This window comes from Macaca thibetana, chromosome 7 (assembly GCF_024542745.1).
Source record: "Macaca thibetana thibetana isolate TM-01 chromosome 7, ASM2454274v1, whole genome shotgun sequence".
Lineage (NCBI taxonomy): Eukaryota > Metazoa > Chordata > Mammalia > Primates > Cercopithecidae > Macaca > Macaca thibetana.
The window spans coordinates 33,527,584-33,551,872 of record NC_065584.1 but is presented as its reverse complement, the minus strand read 5'-3'; the positions used below and the strand labels follow the sequence as shown (position 1 = coordinate 33,551,872).

Genomic DNA, 24,289 nt, shown 5'->3' with positions numbered 1-24,289 from the left:
GCTAAATTCTTCTAATGTGAACTTGATTTTGTATAATACAGTTAACGAATAGCTCTAACATAAATTTTTTGATTTAATTCCCATAAAGGTCCTGTGAGTTGGGTATGATTATATTCAAAGTTCATAAGTTAACCAAGATAGAATGAGTTAAAATTTGGCTGGGCGTGACTCACGCCTGTAATCCCAGCACTTTGGGAGGCTGAGGCGGGCAGATCACCTGAGGTCAGGAGTTTGAGACCAGACTGACCAACATAACAAAACCATGTCTCTACTAAAAATACAAAAATCAACCAGACATGGTGGCAAGCTTCTGTAATCCCAGCTACTCTGGAGGCTGAGGCAGGAGAATCACTTGAACCTAGAAGATGGAGGTTGTGGTGAGCAATTGTTCCACTGCACTCCAGCCTGGCTGACAGAGCAAGACTCTATCTCAAAAAAAAAAAAAAAAGTTAAAAAATTTTAACTCTGATTTTTTTTTTTTTCCAGATGGAGTCTCGTTCTTGTTGCCCAGGCTGGAGTGCAGTGGTGCGATCTCGGCTCACTGCAGCCTCCGCCTCCTGGGTTCAAGCGATTCTCCTGCCTCAGCTTCCTGAGTAGCTGGAACTACAGGCACCCCCTACCACACCCGGCTAATTTTTGTATTTTTGGTAGAGATGGGGTTTCACCATATTGGCCAGGCTGGTCTCGAACTCCTAACCTCCAGTGATCCACCCACCTCAGCCTCCCAGACTGCTGGGATTACAGGTGTGAGCCACCGCGCCCAGCATAAACTGTGCTCTTTTAAGTCTAGTCTCTTTCCAGTATAACACAAGTGCCTTATTTAGAATTTACTGCCATATATTGTCAGTACTATTAAATGACAACCTCTTAGTGGGTTAAGACCTATTTTTTATTTTTTTATCCCATCAATTTCTTCTATAAAGAATATTATAAGTAGTGAATATTGTTGTTTGATAAATGATTTGAAACTCAATCACAAAGTGGAAATTTAAATTAAAAAACATTAATTTTCCATGATTTTTGCCCTACTTTATTTATTTTATCATCCTTCTGGTGATAAGATTCATGATGATTGTGAAGTAATAGACTGAAATTAAGGTAAAAACCTGGGATTCTTGAGGTATTTAAACAGCTGAACATATCAAGAAAGTCTACTTATGCTAGGTGTAGATAATGACTGTGGCATGATAAATGAGATTAAAAAAACACCTTTATTTGGTTTTAGAAGTAATTCATTGTTCTTCATGAAATGCTTAAATGCAGATTCCCTCCTCCTGCCATGGAAAAATTAAGTCTCAAGGGCATCTCAGGTTCATTCTTCTAATGTTTCAAACAGACATTTTTATAATATCTCATCAGCATGTATTTCTTTAGGCAACTCTAAATTTTTAATGAGGGATCATAGCATTATATTCTATGCAAACTGACCTGTGTCTTAAACCTAAAAGGAATTGGGTGCTGTTTAAATAAAAATTCAGGAAAGAAAATGTTTAAATATTGTCTTTGCGTGTGTGTGTGAGTGTGTGTGTGCAGGAGACTGGAGTTTGTTTTTATTACTCAGTCTCCCCAAGAATTTGGGGATCAGAGTTTTTAAGGATAATTTGGTGGGCTGGGGGGACAGTGAGTTGCTAGTGCTGATTGATTGGGCCGGAGATGAAATCACAGGGAGTCAGAACTGTCCTCTTGTGCTGAGTCAGTTCCTGGGTGGGGGCCACAAGATCAGATGAACCAGTTTATTGATCTGGGTGGTACCAACTGATCCATCAAATGCAAGGCCTGCAAAATATCTCAAGCACAGAAACACCCAATAGTGAAACCACCACTGCAGAAGTGTAACTGTGATGGTGAAAGAGATCTGACCTAAGCAACTCCCTTTTGCTCCTAACCTCCAACAGTATGCTGTCTTTTTACTTAGTAAACTTAAAGATTTTTATAGGAATTTGGTTTGAAGGGAAAGTTTAAATTTTTATTTAGTCTTTGTTTTCTAAACTTAGGGAAATGGGGAATAGTAAGTTTTGTTGCCACTTTATTATAAGTCGAAATAATGTGGACTTACAATTAACAGTAGAGACAATATCCATTTTGTCAGATCAGATATGTCTTCAAGTCTTTCTTAATGCTATATCAAAAGACAAGGTTTTACATTTTAATGACGTATTCCAAACGAATGTTATAAATAATGTTTCCTGAAGATGAAACACTTGTTATTTTATTATTTTTTCTTGTTTTATTTGAGAAAGGGTCTCCGTCTGTCACCCAGACTGTAGTGCGGTGGTGCCATCATGGCTCACTGCAGCCTTGACCTCCTGGTGATCCTCCCACCCCAGCCTCCTGAGTAGCTGGGACTACAGGCATACACCACTATACCCAGCTAATTTTATTTTATTTTATTTTATTTTATTTTGAGACGGAATCTCACTTTGTTGCCTAGGTTGGAGTGCAGTGGTATAATCTCAGCTGTCTGCAGCCTTTGCTTCCTGGGTTAAAGTGATTCTCCTGTTTCAGCCTTCTGAGTAGCTGGGACTACAGGCGCCTGCCACCACACCCAGCTAATCCTTATATTTTTAGTAGAGACAGGGTTTCGCCAGGTTGGCCAGGCTGGTCTCGAACCCCTGACCTCAGGTGATCTGCCCGCCTTGGCCTCCCAAAGTGCCAGGATTACAGGTGTGAGCTACCGTGCCTGGCTGAATTTTTGTATTATTTTTATACAGGTGAGGTATCATGTTGCCCAGGCTGGTCTTGAACTCCTGGGCTCAAGCGATCCTCTTGCCTTAGCCTCCCAAGTAGCTGGGACTGCAGGCATGTGCTACTGTGCCCGGCTAATTCTGTTTTTATGCAAATTCGTTTATTTTTAAGTGGGTAAGCTTATCTGAGGAATTTTGCCGTAGTGGGAAAATTCCCTGATTTGTGTGTGTGTGTGTGTGTGTGTGTGTGTGTGTGTGTGTAAGATTGGGGGAGGAGTTACGGATCCATTTTCTACTTATTCAGTGGTAATTACGCTAGAAAACTTGTATAACAAGAGTTCCCAACCCAAATAAATTGCTACTAGAGAAGAGTGGAAAGAAATGATGTTGAAATAAATGATTCTGTTTCAGAACTGGGGAGTCTCACCACGGCTAATTTGATGGAGAAGGTACGAGGCCTACAGAACCTAGCCTATCAGCTGGGGCTGGATGAGTGTGAGTACTCCAATCGCATTTGTTCAGGGTTACATGCTGTGTATTATCACCGTGAGCTCCAGTTATAATTCAGAAAGTATATTAGGGAAAAGAGGAGCGTTCTGAAGGTAAGAAGTCAATCTAATTCATTGACTTTTTATGGTGGAGTGTGGTGGAATAATTACTGGATTTACTAGGTAACAAATGATTTTTCTTTATACAGTAAAACTATATTGAAATCCCTTCAGGTTATTATCTCATTTTTAAATAGACAAGAGTCTTACTATGTTGCACAGGCTGGTCTTCAACTCCTGGGCTCAAGTGATCCTCCTACCTTAGCCTCTGAAGTAGCTGGGACTACAAGCATGTACCATTGTGCCTGGGTAATTTTAGAATTTTTTTGTAGAGACAGAGTCTCACTATATTGCCCAGGCTGGTCTTGAACTCTTGGGTTTAAGTGATCCTCTTGCCTCAGCCTTCCAAAGTGCTGGGATTATAGGCATGAGCCACCGTGCCCAAATAGCATTTTACTTTACAAATAAATTTAAGGCTGGCCATAGTGGCTCATGCCTGTAATCCCAGCTATTTAGGAGGCTGAGGATGGAGAATCACTTGAAACTGGGAGGCAGAGGTTGCAGTGAGCCAAGATCATGCCACTGCACTCCAGCCTGGGCGACAGAGTGAGACTGTCTGAAAAACAAGAAAATTAATTTAAAATTTCTAATTTTCAACTGATAGTCGTCACTTCCTCAGACCTCTTTATCCTTCCTTTATTTCTATTACTGTCATCAGCAGTTGGCTTTCTTTTACCAGGAAAACATTTTTGAATTGGTTATGGAATCAAGAAATAGAGAACAACAAACTGCTTCAAGATATGGTTGTTAGCTGGTCTGCTAAGTTCACACATTAATACCTAACTCTTCTCTATATACTGGTAATTTCTTTCTTTTCTTTTTTTTTTTTTTTGAGACGGAGTCTCGCTCTGTCGCCCAGGCTGGAGTGCAGTGGCCGGATCTCAGCTCACTGCAAGCTCCGCCTCCTGGGTTTACGCCATTCTTCTGCCTCAGCCTCCCGAGTAGCTGGGACTACAGGCGCCCGCCACCTCACCCAGCTAGTTTTTTGTATTTTTTAATAGAGACGGGGTTTCACCGTATTAGCCAGGATGGTCTCGATCTCCTGACCTCATGATCTGCCCGTCTCAGCCTCCCAAAGTGCTGGGATTACAGGCTTGAGCCACCGCGCCCGGCCTATTTGTTATGATTAAAGTTTATACCTTGGCAAAATTACTAGTTACCATGTATGTCATGGGCCTCCTTGATCTATAATGAAAAGACAAATCTGTGATTAGTAAATTCGTGAATGTGAGACTTTCATAGTTGATTTTGTTCCTTGATTTTGTTTCTGGCTTTGGATAATAAATGCTGTAATGATCGTTATGATCAAGGTTTTATCTCTTTGTGTCAGTGTTTTTCAATGAAGTAAATGTTGTGCTTGTTATATCAAGAACATGCTATATTACCAAATAGATTTGTCAGTAGTATTATCTATAGTTATAGCTGAAATTATGGTCCTTCTAATTAGTTTCTCTTTTTCCGCTTTCCTACTGAGAAAGGTAATGAAGTATTTTTTCCTGCTTTTTATTATTTATACCAAAGTAGAGTGAACGGAATATGACCCATGGCCCAGCTTCAATAATCAACGTATAACCAATCTTGTTTTACTTATAACAATTTCCTATAGCTACTTTAAAGCAAATTCCAGGCATTATATTACCCCATTGCTGAGTAACTTTGTATGTGTTTCCAGAAGACAAGGACTCACTTTCTTTTTCTGTCTTGTTTTGTTTTGTTTTGAGACAGTCTTACTCTGTGGCCCAGGCTGGAGTTCAGTGGCACGATCTCAGCTCACGGCAACCTCCATCTCCTGGGTTCAAGTGATTTTCCTCCCTTAGCCTCCTGAGGAGCTGGGACTACAGGGATGCACCACCATGTCTGGCCAATTTTTGTATTTTTAGTAAAGATGGGGTTTCACCATGGTGGCCAGGCTGGTCTCAAACTCCTTACCTCAAATAATATGCCCACCTTGGCCTCCCAAAGTGCTAGGATTACAGGCGTGAACCACCACACCTGGCCTATTGTTTTTTTTTCCTTTCTCTTCAGGAACACTGGCACAAAATGTGAGAATTTTTTTTTTTTTTTTTTTTTGAGATGGAGTTTTGCTCTTGTTGCCCAGGCTGGAGTGCAATAGCACGATCTTGGTTCACCACAACCTCCGCCTCCCAGGTTCAAGCGATTCTCCTGCCTCAGCCTCCCGAGTAGCTAGCATTACAGGCATGTGCCACCACTCCTAGCTAATTTTGTATTTTTAGTAGAGATGGGGTTTCTCCATGTTGGTCAGGCTGGTCTTGAACTCCTGACCTCAGGTGATTGGCCCAACTCCGCCTCCCAAAGTGCTGGGATTATAGGCGTGAGCCACCGTGCCTGGCCATTTTGTTTTTTGTTTTTTTTTGTTTGTTTTTTAAAAGACTGGGTTTTTCTATGTTGCCTAGGTAGGACTTGAGTTCCTGGGCTCAAGCAATCATCCCACCTCAGCCTTCTGAGTAGCTGAGACTACAGGCACATACCACTGTGCCTGGCTTTTTTTTTTTTTTTTTTTTTTTTTTTTTTTTTTTGAGACAGAGAGTCTCGCTCTGTCGCCAGGTTGGAGGTTGGAGTGCAGTGGCGCAATCTTGGCTCACTGCAACCTCCGCCTCCTGGGTTCAAGCGATTCTCCTGCCTCAGCCTCCCAAGTAGCTGAGATTACAGGCGCACACCACCATGCCTGGCTAATTTATTTTAGTAGAGACGGGGTTTCACCATGTTGGCCAGGATGGTCTCAATCTCCTGACCTGATGATCCACCTGCCATGGCCTCCCAAAGTGCCAGGATTACAGGAGTGAGCCACTGCGCCTGGCTGGCTACTGTTACTTTTTAAAAATATAACAGTAGTTTCATTATTATGCCTAAAATTTTTTTTACAAACCTGTTAAATATCATCAAATAGCCAGTCAGGGTTTAGATTTCTCTAGTTGACTCATAAATGTCTTTATACAGTTCATTTGTTGGAGTCCGGGTCTAAATAAGGTTCATATGCTGTATTTCATATGTCTCTGAAATCTTTTTTAGCCTGTCATACTTACACCTGCATTTTATTTCCCCTTGTCGTTTGTTAAACCTAGTCATTTGTTCTATAGGTTTTTCAAAATCTGGGTTTTGTTGATTACATTCCTGTGGTGGAGCTTAACGTGTTCACCTATCCCTTTTTTTTTTTTTTTTTTTTTTTGAGACGGAGTCTTGCTCTGCCGCCCAGGCTGGGGTGCAGTGGCCGGATCTCAGCTCACTGCAAGCTCCGCCTCCCAGGTTTACGCCATTCTCCTGCCTCAGCCTCCCGAGTAGCTGGGACTACAGGCGCCCGCCACCTCACCCGGCTAGTTTTTTGTATTTTTTAGTAGAGACGGGGTTTCACCGTGTTAGCCAGGATGGTCTCCATCTCCTGACCTCGTGATCCGCCCGTCTCGGCCTCCCAAAGTGCTGGGATTACAGGCTTGAGCCACCGCGCCCGGCCCACCTATCCCTTTTTTATGTGCTGATTGTTAGATCTAGAAGCTTGCACAGATACAGGCTTGATTTTTTTTTTTTTTTTTTTTTTTTTTTTAAATTTTGTGAAGAATATTTCACAGTTGGTGTTAGATACATTATGTGTGCTGGTCTTTCTTTTTGTGATATTAAGATTAATAGTTGATGGTTTCTAGATCTAACTATCAGGAAATAAAAAGGGATAGGTGAACATGTTAAGCTCTACCATAGGAATGTAATCAATAAAACCCAGAATTTGAAAAATCTACAGAACAAATGACTAGGTTTAACAAATGATGGGGAAATAAAATGCAGGTGGAACTATGACAATCAGATGTATTCATTGTAATATTCTTTATCAGTCTTATACCTAGAGTAGCAGGCTTTGATCACAGTCTAGATTTGCTATTTTATTATAGGTTGCAAGGTAGTAATATTCTGTCATTTCTCTTATTGACTAGAATTTTTCTAAAAAGACTTTATCTTATCGACTATTTGGTTACTTTGAAAGCTGCTCCTACTGGCATGATGGGATAAATGATTCTTGTTCTTTCTTTATTAGTTTTCAGAATAATGAGTTTGTTCCCTAAGCATCAGTAAAGTTTATTTTAATGGCTTTCAACGGAATCAAAAACTTGGTGTGGCATTGTTACTTTTTAAAATCCACACAGTTAAAGCCATTATTATTGCTAACTGTTTATATTTCTAAAAACTTAAGGCTTTGGGGGTGGGGGTTTGAAGCCATTTAATTCAGCCACCTTCAGCACTAAACCAAAACTGTACAAGAGAAATGCTTGTTTCTGCCAAATGAGTCCCATGAGCACAGCTGAGATTTTTCAGAATTATCTTCTAGTTCAAAATTTGGTGTTGTTTCAATTTCCGTAGCAGTGCTTTGCAACTGATTGCCATTTTCCTTGGCCATCGTGAATTTAGCTGACATGAAATAGTTTTAAAATTTAGAATTAGAAACAATTACATTGATGTGTATTGAACTTCTTACATACAGTCTCTCTTTGTATTGTTGTGTGCAGTGTATTTGCATAAAAACAAGATTTTTTTTGTCCTTACAGATTATTCATCTACTCTAGGGGTTGGCTTTTACTTGACACCCTAATCTGGTGTTTCGATGTCTAAATCCTCTTTCCTGCATTAATTGAGAGGATGACATGGATGAAAAATAAGCAGTAGGAACTGATGAATCCCCAAGGACCAGTGATCCTGTTTTTATGCAAATATCTGCACTGATAAAGATGATGGAAAGAAAAAAAATGCAAAAAATATTTGTCCTCAAAACATGATTGTTTGTCACTTCCCAAGAGCATTGTTAAATGTTAGTATAGAAATTATATGAACCTTCTAGGGCTGATAGTAACTAGGTTGTGTCTTTTGGAAGATGAATGCTACCCTTTGAATTGGTACATGATTATGCCTCAGATAACCCTTTTGGTGTACAAATTTTGGAATGCAGTAGCTTTTCTTATAGGCATTTATAGTAGAGGCCTCTTGGCTTGATTTGGGCAGTTAATTTATATGAAATTCCCTTGAAATATACAGAAATATTTTAAAAAGTAAAACTCTGCCTTAGCATATAAAGAATTCCATTTCTATTATTTCCATCTGAGCTCAGAGTCCTCCGTCTTTTACTGGAACTATGTTATAGTCACCTTCTAGCTGGTCCCTCTGCCTCTCAACTACCCCAGTCCAGTCTATCTTGTTACTGCTGCCACATTGTTTTTTTTTTTTTTTTTTTTTGAGACAAGGTCTCACTCTCATCCAGGCTGGAGTGCCATGGCATTATCATGGCTCACTGTAGCCTCGAACTCCTGGGCTCAAGGGATCCTCCCACCTCAGCCTCCCAAGTAGCTGGGACTGCAGGTGCAGTGCCACCATATCCGGCTAATTTTTTTGATATTTTGTAGAGACGAGATCTCACTATGTTGCCCAGAGTGGTCTTGAACTCCTGGACTCAACCAGTCCTCCCTCCTTGGCCTCCCAAAGTGCTGAAATTATAGACATGAACCACCATGCCTACCCTGGCCTGATTTATTTATTTATTTATTTATTTATTTTGAGGCAGTGCCTTGCTTTGTCTCCCAGGCTGGAATGCAGTAGTGCAGTCTTGGCTCACTGCAGCCTCTACCTCCCAGGCTCAAGTGATTCTTATGCTTCAGCCATCCAGGTAGCTGAGATTACAGGTGTGTACCAGCATGCCCAGCTTTTTAAAAATATTTTTAGTAGAGATGGGATTTCGCTATGTTGGCCAGGCTGGTCTCAAACTCCTGTCCTCAAGTGATTTGCCCGCCTGACCTCCCGAAGTGCTGGGATTACAGGTGTGAGCCACCACACCAGGCCCCGGCCTGATTTTTTGAAGTACATTTTCTTCTCTTTGTCTTTTGCTTGTAAATCGTTACCCAGAGGATAAAATTTAGGCCCCTTGTGTGGCATTCAAAATCCTTTGCACTCTGGCCCTCACCAGATTACTCTAGCCTTCTTACATCTCCCCTACCAAAACACATGCACTGTCTCTGTCTGAAGCTTCTGGAAATTGCTCTTTTTCTGGGTAGTTGGTGTTTTAGTGATGAGATGCAATATTTGAAGGTCTTATAATGTCTGGAATGTCTTCTCTTATGACAGTGGATGGTCAACAGCACAGAATAAATACAGTGTGAAACTTGATGATGGCTTGGTTTATCTTCTACTTGAACCCTACTCTATCATTATTGTTACATGTGTATGATCCTGATTTAGACCTGTTAAATTTCAACACTACATTGCTTCCTTTATTCCTAAGATTCATTATCATGAATGCTATTGAATACTAGTTCTCAGCAGTTTTTAACCTCACTCTTTCTGGAATACTTCCCATCTTCTTAGTTCTACTCATGCTATTCCTTTTTCTCAGTAAGCTGTCCTTCTTCTATCAGCCTTCCCTTTTCATCCTTGATTTAGAAAGTGAACGTTCTCTGTGGCCTCTCAAATAGCCCCTAGAGCAGTTTGTTTGTTTGATTTTTTTTTTTTTTTTTTTTTTGAGACGGAGTCTCGCTCTGCCGCCCAGGCTGGAGTGCAGTGGCCGGATCTCAGCTCACTGCAAGCTCCGCCTCCCGGGTTTACGCCATTCTCCTGCCTCAGCCTCCCCAGTAGCTGGGACTACAGGCGCCCGCCACCTCGCCCGGCTAGTTTTTTGTATTTTTTAGTAGAGACGGGGTTTCACCATGTTAGCCAGGATGGTCTCGATCTCCCGACCTCGTGATCTGCCCGTCTCGGCCTCCCAAAGTGCTGGGATTACAGGCTTGAGCCACCGCGCCCGGCCTGTTTGTTTGATTTTTAAGGTGCTTTTACCATTCTTCTTGGAGATTTTTGGTACATGTATCAGTCCTTGGATTGATTATAACTTTTTAAGATAAGAATCGTATTTTTACTTTTTCAGCCCATAGATTTTTTCCCCATCTCTGAAAACCACAAACCAGTTAGTAGTCATGCACATGACCTACTTACTAGCTATCTTTGAAATATGTTTAAATAAAATGTGAAAACTGGGAAAGCAGAGGATCGTATCATTTGAAACTAGGGACCCTGATGCATTTGGTTTTTTTCTCTTTTTTTTTTTGTAACGGCTTTATTGAGATGTAATTCACATAGTCTATAATTCACCCATTTATAGTGTGCAATTCAGCGATTTTTGTATATTCAGAATTTTGCAGTCACCACGACAACCAATTTTACAACATTTTCATCACCTGAAAAACCTTGTACCCATTAGCAGTCACTCCCTATTACTTCCCAAACTCCCCACACCTAGGCTGTTACTTACTGGTTTCATGTTTCTCTGGATTTGCCTCATCTGGACATTTCATGTAAATGAAATCATATAATATGTGGTTTCTTGTGACTGGATTCTTTCTGTTAAGATGTTTTCAGTGTTTAATTATGTTATAACATGTATCAGTGCTTTATTTCTTTTCATGACTGAATAATATTCCATTGTATAGCTACTCCACATCGTATTTATCTACCTGGTGATGGGCATTTGAGTTGTTTTCACTACTTGGCTACTATAAATAATGCTGCTGTGAACATTCAGGTTCAACCAAAACACACAATTTTTTTGGTAAACGTGTTTTCATTTTCTTAGGTTTATAGCTAGAGGTAGCATTTCTGGGTCATGTGGTAACTCTATATCTGATCTATTGAGGAATTGTCAGACTGTTTTCCAAACTAGCTGAACCACTTTGCATTCCCACAAGCAGTGTATAAGTGGTCCAGTTTTCTCACACCCTTGCCAATACTTGTTATTTGTATTTTTTTCTTTTAATTATTTTCATGTCCCTCATAGAGAGTGTGAAGTAGTGTCTCATTGTGGTTTGGATTTGCATTTGTCTAGTAATAATGGTGTTGAGCATGTTTTCATGTGCTTATTATATATCTTCTTTGGAGAACTATCAATTCAGATCCTTTGCTTATTTGTAAATTGTATTGTTTGTGTTTTTATTATTGAATTGTAAGACTTCATTATATATTCTAGAAACAAGTCACTTATCAGATAGATGATTTGCAAAAGTTTTCTCTCATTCTATAGGTTGTCTTTTTACTTTCTTAATGGTGTCCTTTGAATCACAAAGCTTTAAATTTTGATGAAATCCAATGTATCTATTTTGTTGTTGCTTGTGTTTTAGTGTCCTGCCTGAGAAACCATTGCCTAATGCAGGGTCTCAAAAATTTATGCCTGTGTTTTCTTTTAAAAGTTTTATAGTTTTATCTTTTAGACTAATTTAGGTCTTTGATTCGTTTTAAGTTAATTTTTATATTTGGTGTGAGATAGGGATCTAAATTCATTCTTTCGCATGTGGAGATCCAGTTTTCTTAGCATAATTCAGAAGCATCATTGAAAAGACTATCCTTGGCCGGGCGCGGTGGCTCAAGCCTGTAATCCCAGCACTTTGGGAGGCCGAGACCGGCGGATCACGAGGTCAGGAGATCGAGACCATCCTGGCTAACACGGTGAAACCCCGTCTCTACTAAAAAAATACAAAAAAAAAAAAAAAACTAGCCGGGCGCGGTGGCGGGCGCCTGTAGTCCCAACTACTCGGGAGGCTGAGGCAGGAGAATGGCGTGAACCCGGGAGGCGGAGCTTGCAGTGAGCTGAGATCCGGCCACTGCACTCCAGTCTGGGCGACAGAGCAAGACTCCGTCTCAAAAAAAAAAAAAAAAAAAGAAAAGACTATCCTTTTTTCTGTTGAATTGTCTTGACATCCTTGTCAAAAATCAGTTGGCAGCCAGGCATGGTGGCTCACACCTGTAATCCCAGCACTTTGGGCGGCCAAGGTGGGGGAATTGCTTGAGCCCAGAAGTTTGAGACAAGTCTGGGCAACAAAGTGAGACTCCATCTCTACAAAAAAATTAAAAATTAGCCATATGTGATGCTGTGCACCCATAGTCTCACCTACTCAGGAGGCAGAGCCTGGGAGGTCGAGGCTTCAGTGAACCTTGATCACACCTCTGCACTCCAGCCTGGGTTACAAAGAGAGACCCTGCCTCAAAAGAAAAAAAATTAGTTGGCCATAAATGTGAAGGTTTATTTCTAGACTCTCAATTCTATTCCATTGATTTAATCTCTCCTTATGCCAGTAATTCACTTTCTTGCTTACTGTAGCTTTGTAGTAAGTTTTGAAATTGGGATGTGTGAACTTTCCAACACCAACAATGTTTTGCAGTTTTCAAAGCATAAATATTATACTTCATTTGTTAAATTTTTTCCTAAGTACTTTATTCTTTTTGATGCTATTATAAATGGAATTGTTTTCTTAATTTCATTTTCAGTTTGCTCATTGCTACTATTGAGAAATAGATTTAATTTTTGTATATTGATCTTGTACCCTGCAACTTCGTTGAACTTATTTCTTTAGTTCTAATAATGTTTTAGTAGATTATAATTTTCTATATAAAGAATTGTCATTTGCAAATAAAGACAGTTTTGCCTCTTCATTTCCATTCTGATTGCCTTTAAATTAATTCTTTTGCCTAATTGCCCTGGCTAGAAATTCCAGTACAGTGTTGAATAAACTTGGAAGGAGTGGACATCCTTGACTTTCCTGATCTTTGGGAGAAAGGATTAGGTATAGTGTTTGCTGTGGGTTCTTTGTAGATGTGCTTTAATGTAAATATTATCTTCTAAAAAAGCTTTGAGGAATTTAGCTTACTTTGATATAAGTAGTTGTTTCTACTGATTAATCATATAATTATTAATCATATAATTCTGTATGTTCATGTAGCAGTTTAATGGGAGTGTGATTTGGTTAAATTTAATCACTGTTGTTTTTTAAAAGCAACATTTCATTGTAAAAAGATTGAGAGGGATGCCAAGGGGGGATGACTGCTTGAAGCCAAGAGTTTGTAACCAGCCTGGGCAACAAAACCAAGACTCCATTTCTGAAAGAAAAAGATTGAGGCCAGTGTGGTGGCTCACGCTTGTAATCCTAGCACTTTGGGAGGCTGAGGTGGGCAGATCACCTGAGGTCAGGAGTTTGAGACCAGCCTGGCCAACATGGTGAAACCTTGTCTCTGCAAAAATACAAAAATTAGCTGGGCATGGTGGCATACACCTGTGGTCCCATTTACTCGGGAGGCTGAGGCAGAAGAATCGCTTGAACCTGGGAGGCGGAGGTTGCAGTGAGCTGAGATAATGCCACTGCACTTCAGTCTGGGTGACAGAGCTAGACTCCATCTCAAAAAAAAAAAAAAGAGGTCAGGCATGGTGCCTCACACCTGTAATCCCAGCACTTTGGGAGGCCGAGGCGGGTGGATCACGAGGTCAGGAGATCGAGACCATCCTGGCTAACATAGTGAAACCCCGTCTCTACTAAAAAATATCAAAAATTAGCCGGGCGTGGTGGCGGGCTCCTGTATGTAGTCCTAGCTACTCAGGAGGCTGAGGCAGGAGAATGGTATGAACCTGGGAGGTGGAGCTTGTAGTGAGCCGAGATCGCACCACTGTACTCCAGCCTGGGCGACAGAGCGAGACACCATCTCAAAAAAAAAAAAAAAAATTAAGATGTCCCCATTCAAAACTTAATACTTTATCCCATTAATCTACATTGATGAAGTTGTCTATACAACTTTACTATTTGGTACTTTATTTGATGATAGTAACTAGAAAAACTTTTGCTATCAGGAAGCAGAAGTTTCCACAGCTAGCCTGTGGTATACTAGACTTCTCTACCCTCTGGGCATGTGATTTTCAAATAAGTGATCATTTACATTTAGAAGTTGTTTCCTATCTAGATAAAATTCTAAACAGCTCTTTTGATTTGTAATTTTATTATATAAAGGAGGGAAGGGAGAGTATAACTGTGATTCTTATACCTTTTTGGTTTTTTTGAGACAGGGTCTCTGTTGCCCAGGCTAGAGTGCAGTGGTGCAGTCATAGCTCACTGCAGCCTTGACCTCCCAGGTTCAAGCAGACCTCCCAGCCCAGCCTCTTGAGTAGCTGGAAACACAGGAGAGTGCTACTATGCCTGACTTGATTTTTTTTTTTTTTTTTGTAGAGATGGGGTCTCCCTGTGTTGTCCAGGCTGGCTTCATCCTCCTGGGCTCAAGCAGTCATCCTGCCTCAGCCTCCCAAAACGCTGGGATTATAGGTGTGAACCATCATGCCCTGCCCCTGGGTATTTTTTTTTCTTTGTGTTATTTATTTATTTACGTATTTTTGTGGGCTGACATCAGAATTATTTGTCTGGCTTCCCTTATTAGGCCTATTAAGTTCTACCTCTCATATAATTAAATTAATAGCCCTTGACTGAGGAGAAAAATCATCTAGCCTTTAACCTCTAGATGGCAGCATGAGTCTTTCTGTACCACTAACAGACTCTCTTGAACTGGGTTTTTGATCTATATAAAAACTTATTGTGATTTATTTATTTTTTTTTTTTTGAGACAGAGTTTCGCTCTTGTTGCCCAGGCTGGAGTGCAATGGCTTGATCTCGGCTCACTGCAACCTTCGCCTCCCGGGTTCAAGCTATTCTCCTGCCTCAGCCTCCTGAGTAGCTGGGATTACAGGCATGCACCATCATGCCAGGCTAATTTTGTATTTCTGGTAGAGATGGGGTTTCTCTATGTTGGTCAGGCTGGTCTTGAACTCCTGACCTCAGGTGATCCGCCCACCTTGGCCTCCCAAAGTGCTGGGATTACAGGCATGAGCCACAGCGCCTGGCCTCTTGTGATTTTTACCAGACCACTTGCCTAACTTTGTTGATACTTTGTTGATTTTGATTTTTAGCTTTTTGTTTTTCTTTTTATCTCTTCATCGTTTTTTACATGTTTCCTTTTTTTTTTTTTTTTTTTTTTCCAATTTTTTTTGAGACAGGTTTCATTCACTCTGTCACCCAGGCTGGAGTGTAGCGGTGCAATCTCAGCTCGCTGCAACCTCTGCCTCTGGTTCAAGCGATTCTCCCACTTAGTACAAAAAAATTCTAAAAATGTGATTAATTCAATATCTTTTATATCTGCATATAAGACCCTAAAAATGGGTTAAGTTATCTTATCTCAGTAATTTCCCCTACCAGTGGCTTATCTTGTATCCTTGGACTCTGTTGGTTTTCAGTGGTATCAGGCAATGAATGCTCTATTACATTAAACAGGAATGTTAGCTAAAGTTGATGAAACTACCTTGGACTAATTAGTCCTTCAAGAACAATTTAATTGTTTTAAAATAAAGCTTTCAAATATTTAACCATTTTGAATAGCAAAAGAATGAAGTGTCCTGTTTAGCAACTGTTTGGGTGACTACTTCATACAAGGCTATGTAGGGGATAGGAAGATAATTACTGCCCTCGTGTAGATTAAAATCTAGTACGAAAGGAAGATAAGACAACTAAGGTAAATGATTCTTAAAAAAATATAGAGGAGAAAAGCTCTATGAGAGTACAAAGAACTATATGGACAGGGGAGAAGAGGACAATTGCATCAGATTGCTACAGGAGTGGCAGGTAAGTTTCATTTATAGTAAGACCTGCCTAGAACCATTGAATTGACAAGGATTTTGAGAGGGAGCCTAGATTCAGAGGAGAAGGCAATTAGTGATGTCTGTTATAGACAAGGGAAATGAGTGTGGTAATATGTGCAATTTCTGGAACATTGAAAATAAACCTGGCCAGGTGCAGTGGCTCACGCCTATAATCCCAGCTCTTTGGAAGGCCGAGTTGGGTGATCACCTGAGGCCAGGAGTTCGAGATCAGCCTGGCCAACATGGTGAAACCCTGCCTCTACTAAAAATAAAAAAATTAGCCAGGCGTGGTGGCCGGCGCCTGTAATCTCAGCTACCCAGGAGGCTGAGGCGGGAGAATGACTTGATTCCGGGAGGCAGAGGTTGCAGTGAACTGAGATGATGCCACTGCACTCCAGCCTGGGTGACAGAGCGAGACTCTGTCTCAAAAAAAAAAAAAAAAAGGAAGGAAGGAAGGAAAGAAAACTTTAAAGAACACAGAGATGGGTAGAAATGGAAAGGGAGCATATTCTAGGTAGAGCGAATGTTAAAGAGTTTGAAAGCAACAGCTATGTTCAAGGAATGGTGTGAGTGGCTGAATCTAGACCCCAGGTTATATTAGGTCTCATAATGACTAAGACTAGGAAGGAGATAGAGGGGCCAGACTGAGGAGGGCCTTGAACTCCAGGGATCAAGGAGTTATACTCAGTGGTAGTAGGGAGCATGTGAAATGTTCTTTAAAAAGTATCTTGGCCGGGCGTGATGGCTCATGCCTGTAATCCCAGCACTTTGGGAGGCTGAGGCAGGCGGATCACGAGGCCAGGAGATCAAGACCATCCTGGCTAACACGGTGAAACCCCGTCTCTACTAAAAAAATACAAAAAAACAAATTAGCCAGGCGTGGTGGCGGGCACCTGTAGTCCCAGCTACTCGGGAGGCTGAGGCAGGAGAATGGCGTGAACCTGGGAAGTGGAGGTTGCAGTGAGCCCAGATCGTGCCACTGCACTCCAGCCTGGGCGACAGAGCGAGACTCCGTCTCAAAAATAAAAAAAATAAAAAAAAGTATTCTAATGCTATCACATTAACTGTGTGCATTATAGATGGTTTGGGGAGACACTTTACTAAAAGAGATTTTACTACAATTTTTTTATTGTAAAAGTAAAGAAGAAAGTAAAAAAAAGAAAACCAACAAACCATAGCCTTACCACTAAGAGATAACCACTATTAACATTTCATGTGTTTCCTGGCCCCACTTTTAGTCCCTTTATGTGTCTATGTGTGTGTTTATATTTATACTTGCATCCATTCATGTACCATGTACACAGATAATGCTTCTTTTCTTTCTTTTCTTTCTTTTTTTTTTTTTTTTTTTTTTTTTTGAGACAGGGTCTCCCTCTGTCACCCAGGCTGGAGTGCAATGGCGCAATCTTGGCTCACTGCAACCTCTACCTCTCGGGCTCAAGCAAGTCCCCCACTTCAGCTTCCCAAGTAGCTGGGACCACAGGTGTGAGCCACAGCGCCTGGCCAGAAATGCTTTTTTAATATAACTGAGATTGTTGTGTGTGTGCGTGTAGTTTTAACTTGTGCTTTAAAAAATTTTATTCTATCTTAAGCATTTTCCTGTGTCATTAAAGGTTCTACCACTGAAGATTTTTGAATAGGAAAGATACACACCTTTAGGAGGCATTAGTGCACAGGATAGAATAGGATGGTAGAGACAGGAGGCAGGAAGTTACAGTGGGAATCCAGGATGAAGGATTGAGAGTTTGGATGGTGGCAGTAAGAATGGGAAGAAGTACACTGACAATAGATTTTTCAGATTTGGAATTTTTAGGAGTAGGTAAATGTCTGGATGGGGATGTTACGGGATAAGCTGAAGTTAGAGCTTACCATGATGTTTTAGCCTAATTAATGACAGGGAAGTCGGAAGGAGGCTAGATGCCTGCTTAACAACAACAACAACAACAAAAATCACATAATTCTTTTACATGCTCCTTTGTAGGAAGGCATCTTTATTTTCTTAGAAATAAGTAAATGTCATTTGTAGAGGTTAGAAGTTAGTGTTATTAATAAGATGTCTAGTTCAGTCATATTACCTAGGCAACAGGTAATGTTTTAGATAGTGAATGGTGAGTTATTTGATCTGAAAGAAATCAATAGGTGAAATAGGATATCCATAACTTCAGAAATTGACTTGTGAAGTCCCTATTTTCTTTGGCTGGTCATTAGGCTGCTAAGTAGAATGACTGACTTTTGTATAGTTTTCTTTTCTTTGAGACAGAGTCTCGCTGTGTCACCCAGGCTGGAGTGCAGTGGTGCGATCTTGGCTCACTGCAAGGTCCACCTCCTGGGTTCATGCCATTCTCCTGCCTCAGCCTCCCTAGTAGCTGGGACTACAGGTGCCCGCCACCACACCTGGCTAAGTTTTTGTATTTTTAGTAGAGCTGAGGTTTTATCGTGTTAGCCAGAATGGTCTCCATCTCCTGACCTCATGATCCGCCCGCCTCAGCCTCAGAAAGTGCTGGGATTACAGGCGTGAGCCACCGCGCCCAGCCTTTTGTATAGTTTTCTTCCACAGTAGTGCTTTTTCATTCGGGTACCTACCTATGAACTTTTCCTGAACTTTCCTACAAGTTTAGAAAGTTGTCATGGCCTCTGTATACGGTAGACATCCAGTTCTTTGTTAACTGGAAAAAAGTTTCAGAAGTTTAAATCTGAAGTAACAGGAATTGGTCCAAAATATTTGTTGTTGCTCGTGTTTTAAGTAAGTGACATTGGATTATATCAGCACTGGGATAACTCCCGTTAGGTGTTATGACTGCAATTTACATGCAATTGGAGATTAGTGATTGAGAGGGAAACAAACTGCCAAATTATCTTCCAAAAAGGTACTCCCCACTCCATATCCTTGCTAATAACAAGTATTATAATTTTTTAAAGTCATTGCCAACTTGATAGGCAAAATATTAATGTGTTGTTCTAATGTTCATTTCTTCTATTGTGAAGATGAGCTTTTTTTTTTTTTTCATGTTTCTTGATCCTATCTGTTGACGAGGGCTGGAAGTTAAATATTTAAGTATAAATTTAAATTATTTTAACCTGAAAAATAAAGCCAGGGAACTTGATTCAAAAGCACCCTAAAGACATTGTGTTGAAATCTGTGTCTCAAATACCGATGGAACCTTATCCTTGTTTTCTTTGTTTTGTGCATTACTTTACCATCTTGCCATGGTCATTAGCTTTGTACCTATTTAGGTTACAGCATAAAATCCAGGAACTCCACCTTGAAGGGATCATGGTTATTCTTCTTAATTAGAAATTGTCAATTTAGCCTTAAGTATTTTGTTTTTTAAAATGTTTTATGATATTGTGAAATAAATCATGCCGTTATTTCTCATTTTTCCTTTGGTTAACAAATTAGGATATACAAATCTTCAAATTACCTTTAAGGCTTGTAAACATTCAAATCTTTTATCCGTTAGTCATTTCATAAACCCAACATTGCCTCTGAAATGGCTTTACACACAAAGAGGATTTTACCATAAAATGCTTGTGGTAGTTTATTCTCTTCTGATTTTTTGTAGGGGAAGGGGAGAGGAGAGTAGGCAGAATATAAATTAATTTGGATGGTGTTGGTTTCAAAGTAGCATTCCATATAATTCTGCAGAAAATATGATAAATAAGAAAATGGGCCAGGCACTGTGGCTCATGCCGTAATCCCAGCACTTTGGGAGGCCAAGGCGGGCAGATCACCTGAGATTGGGAGATTGAGACCACACTGGCCAATATGGTGAAACCCTGTCTCTACTAAATACAAAACCTAACCAGGTGTGGTGGCACATGCCTGTGGTCCCAGCTACTGGGGAGGCTGAGGCATGAGAATCGCTTGAACCCAGGAGATAGAGGTTATAGTGAGCCAAGATCAAGCCACTGCGCTCCAGCCTGGGCAACAGAGTGAGACTCTGTCTCAAAAAATGAAAAATAAAGTACATAGTAAAACAAAGTTCAACATTTGGGAAATAGCAGGTCAATTACAGTGTTACCCATACAGGAGAATACAATGTAGTCATTAAAAAACATTAAAAGGACTGGCCACCGTGGCTTATGCCTGTAATCCCAGCACTTTGGGAGGCCAAGGTAGGCAGATCACTTGAGGTCAGGAGTTCGAGACCAGCCTGGCCAAGCTCGTGAAACCCCATCTCTACTAAAAATACAAAAATCAGTTGCTCGTAGTGGTGGACACCTGTAATCCCAGCTACTCTGGAGACTGAAGCAGGAGAATCACTTGAACCCAGGAGGTGGAGCCTGCAGTGAGCTGCCAAGATTGTGCCACTGCATTCCAGCCTGGATGACAGAGTAGGACTATGTCTCTAAAAAAAAAAAAAAAAAAAAAAAAGCACTAAAGGGCATTTCATGCCAGAAAGGTTTCATTATATATAAGGATAATAGCAAGTGACAAAATGCAGAATATAAAATTTTACAGCAGGTATCTTTTTTTTTTTTCTTTTGAGAGCGTGAACATAGACAAATGGCTAGAAGGAAATACATCAGTATGTTTTAATGGCTATCTTGAGTGATTTTTAAAAATTTCTAAATTTTCCAAATTTACAATAAACATTCTAGGCTGTTGAATAGGAAAAATACTACTTAAAAAAACAGGGAAAAGTTGTATGCCATTTTAGAAACAAAATTGTACTTACATCTCTGAATTTTCTAGGCAGTTAAATTTTTGAGCTCTTCTGTGAACTGTTTCTAAATAAAAATGAGTAGATCCATTAACAACAATTGATCAGTTTATACAAGTGATAAATAGCAAGGTGAACGTTTCCCATACATACCTCATTTCCCATACTTAGGATGCCCTTGCATAAATCGAAATTAGGAGCAAAAGAAATGGTAGGCTGTTGGGTCATGGGCAAGAGATGATTTAGTTGGCCAAAGGGCATATTTTCTTAAGCAAATGTTGGCCAAGATGTTACTTTATGTTTTCAGACTGTCTTCGCTATAGTTGGAGAACTGTGAACTCTTAGTATTAACTACTCATTAGGAGCAAAGAACCATTTGGAATGTCTGTCAGTCTTAAATAGAACTGCAGCTGTTTGGCTGAGAGGTGAAATGGACCTGGAATTTTGGTTTTTTTTTTTTTTTTTTTTTTTTTGAGGCGGGGGGACTTTGAAAGTAGTTTTGGTATAACAAAGAGATGATGAGAACTAAGTAATTACAAAAGTGTTCATAGCAGTTCAGTTTCTTTCCAGCCTTTGGGTTTGAGAATGACTGTTTCTGCCCATGGGGAAATCAGTTGGTGTTTTTCTGATTTTGTTTGTTTGTTTTTTAAGTTATTGATGTTCTAGAAATTTCAACAAAATAAGGAGTGTTTTTGTATTTCAAATGTAGTGCCCGTTTCTTTATTTCTTTCTGGTTCTTGCCACTGGTTTGTGTTGATAATATGATCTGGAAGGGTAGTGATAGTGCATGGGAATTTGTAAATGATCACAAAGTACCTTGTCACAGGAAATCTAGAGAAATAATGACTTTGGCATATGTATAAGAGAAATATCTCTAACTGTTAAGTCTAAACTAAAAAGTTGGTACTTTGCTTTTACTTTTTGGTTTGGTATAACCAAAAAAAAAAATTGAAAAATAAAATAGAAGCAATGATTTGTTTTCTCAGGTGTAGTTGTATTTGACTGACTCTATTTTAAGAAGACACGTTTAAGACTGAATGGTTGGATAATGGTAGGTGAATCTGATAGGCTTAAGTTTTGGATATGGAATGAAAAGAGAAGAGAGAGCTGGGCAAGCTGAGGATTCCTGTCATTCCAACTACTGGGAAAGCTGAGGTGGGAGGATCACCTGAGCCCTGGAGTTTGAGACTGCAGTGAGCTATGATCATGCCACTGCATTCCAGTCTGGATGACAGAGTGAGACCCTGTCTCAATAAATAAATAAAAAGAGGAAAGCACTAAAATGAGAATTCTGATTCAGAATATAAAAATATTCTACTGTCCCATTATTTTTTGTTCTTTAATAAGCTTTAACATTGACGTATAATGTATATAAAGAAAAGCACACAAATTATAATGTGCAGCTCTCAATGAATTTTCATAAAATTAACACTCTCCTGTAACCACTGGTCAAAACAGATCAAGATACAGAACGTTGCGCCTGGTGCTGTGGCTCATGCCTGTGATCCCAACACTTTGGGAGGCTGAGGCTGGCAGATAACTTGAGCTCAGGAGTTCCAGACCAGCCTGGGCAACATGACAAAATCTGGTCTCTACAAAATATACAAAAACTAGCCGGGCCTGCTGGTGTACACCTGTAGTCCTAGCTACTTAGGGAGGCTGAGGTAGGAGGATCCCCTGAACCTGGGAAGTCAAGGCTGGAGTGAACCAAGATTGCACCATTGTACTCCAGCCTGAGTGACAGGAGTGAGACCCTATCTCAAAAAAAAAAAAAAAAAACACCTTTCTAGTATATAAATACAAAATTTCCTTTGTACCCCTTCTAGTCCCTACTTGCCCCTTCCTCTCAAAGACAAGCATTACTGTGACTTATACTATCATAGAGTAATTTTGTTTATCTTTGAACTTTATGTAAATAGAACAACAAATCATGTACTCTTTTGTGTCTGCCTTCTTTTGATCAGTGTTTAAATTATGACATCAGCTATATCATTTGGGTTTTCTCCCATTGCTATGTAGTATTTCTGTAAGAAGTCACCACGATTTATTTTCTCATTCTACTAATGATGGACATTTGGACTGTTTCCAGCTTTTAGTTATTACAAATAAATACTGTTAGTATTTTTGATATATGTCTTTTTTTGGTACATGCATTTTCTTTTTTTTGAGACACAGTCTTGCTCTGTTGCCCAGGCTGGAGTGCAGTGGTGACATCTCGGCTCACTGCAAGCTTTGCCTCGTGAGTTCACGCCATTCTCCTGCCTCAGCCTCCCGAGTAGCTGGGACTACAGGCACCCGCCACCAGGCCCAGCTAATTTTTTTTGTATTTTTAGTAGAGATGGGGTTTCACTGTGTTAGCCAGGATGGTCTTGATCTCCTGACCTCGTGATGCACCCACCTCGGCCTCCCAAAGTGCTGGGATTACAGGCATGAGCCACTGTGCCTGGCCAGTACATACATTTTCATTGGATATACAAGTAGGAAGTGGAATTGCTAGATCATAGGGGTATATATATATATTTAGCTTTAGTAGGTACTTCCAAATATTAATAGTTTTCCAAAGTGGTTATATCAATTTACAAGCCTAACAGCAATTTCAGTTGCTCCAAGTCCCTACCAACAGGTATATTCTCAGTCTTTTAACTTCTAGCCATTCTAGTAAATGGTATCTTAATGTGGTTTTAATTTGCGTTTTCTTAATGACTAATGAGGTTGAGCACCTTTTCATATGTTTATTGGCCATTTGGATAACATCTTTTGTGAAGTCCTTATTCGTGTCTCTTGCCCATCATGCATCTTTAAAAACTGGATTATCAATTTTTTTTTTTTTTTTTTTTTTTTTAGATGGAGTTTCACTCTTGTCGCCCAGGCTGGAGTGCAATGGCACGATCTCAGCTCACTGCAACCTCTGCCTCCTGGGTTCAAGTGATCCTCCCGCCTCAGCCTCCTGAATAGCTGGGATTACAGGTGCGTGCTGCCACGTGTGCCTAATTTTTGTATTTTTAGTAGAGACAGGCTTTTACCATGTTGGCCAGGCTGGTCTCGAACTCATGACCTCAGATGATCCGCCTGCCTCAGCCTCCCAAAGTGCTGGGATTACAGGCATGAGCCACTGAGCCTGGCCTGGATTATCAGTCTTAAAAAAAATGATTTGTAAGTTTTGTTTATATGTGCTGGATATCCACCCTTTGTCAGTCACATAAATTGCAACTATTCCACTTTGTAGCATCCCTTTTAATTTTCTTAATGGTATGTTTTAATGAACCAAAGAGTTTTTTCCCCCAACTTTTTATTTGTTGAAATTTGAAATCTTTAAAAAAGTTTTCGGGCGCGGTGGCTCAAGCCTGTAATCCCAGCACTTTGGGAGGCCGAGGCGGGCGGATCACGAGGTCAGGAGATTGAGACCATCCTGGCTAACATGGTGAAACCCCGTCTCTACTAAAAATACAAAAAGAAATTAGCCGGGCGTGGTGGCGGGCGCCTGTAGTCCCAGCGACTCCGGAGGCTGAGGCAGGAGAATGGCGTGAACCCGGGAGGCGGAGCTTGCAGTGAGCCGAGATCGCGCCACTGCACTCCAGTCTGGGCGACAGAGCGAGACTCCGTCTCAAAAAAAAAAAAAAAAAAAAAAAAAAGTTTTGGCCAGGTGTGGTGGCTCATACCTGTAATCCAGCACTTTGGGAGGCCAAGGCCGGTGGATCACCTAAGGTCAAGAGTTTGAGACTAGCCTGCCAAATATGGTGAAACCCTGTCTCTACTAAAAATGCAAATATTAGGCCAGGCATGATGGCTCATGCCTGTAATCCCAGCACTTTGGGAGGCCGAGGTGGGCAGATCACCTGAGGTCAGGAGTTCGAG

General features: G+C 40.4%; 2 protein-coding genes across 5 annotated transcripts in view; both read left to right on the top strand.

Annotated features, from left to right (window-relative positions):
- Positions 1 to 24,289, top strand: part of ISCA2 (iron-sulfur cluster assembly 2) — a 415,347-nt gene that overhangs the window by 3,453 nt on the left and 387,605 nt on the right. The window lies entirely within an intron of this gene.
- Positions 1 to 24,289, top strand: part of LIN52 (lin-52 DREAM MuvB core complex component) — a 123,963-nt gene that overhangs the window by 13,988 nt on the left and 85,686 nt on the right. For 2 of the 4 annotated variants that reach the window (XM_050798901.1, XM_050798899.1), the window contains exon 5: positions 3,096 to 3,179. In XM_050798901.1, the coding sequence (XP_050654858.1) occupies positions 3,096 to 3,179 (84 nt within the window). Of the gene's footprint in view, positions 1 to 3,095; positions 3,180 to 5,017; positions 6,457 to 17,135; positions 23,282 to 24,289 lie in introns of those variants that run through there. The other 2 variants (XM_050798898.1, XM_050798900.1) reach the window with 2 other exon arrangements.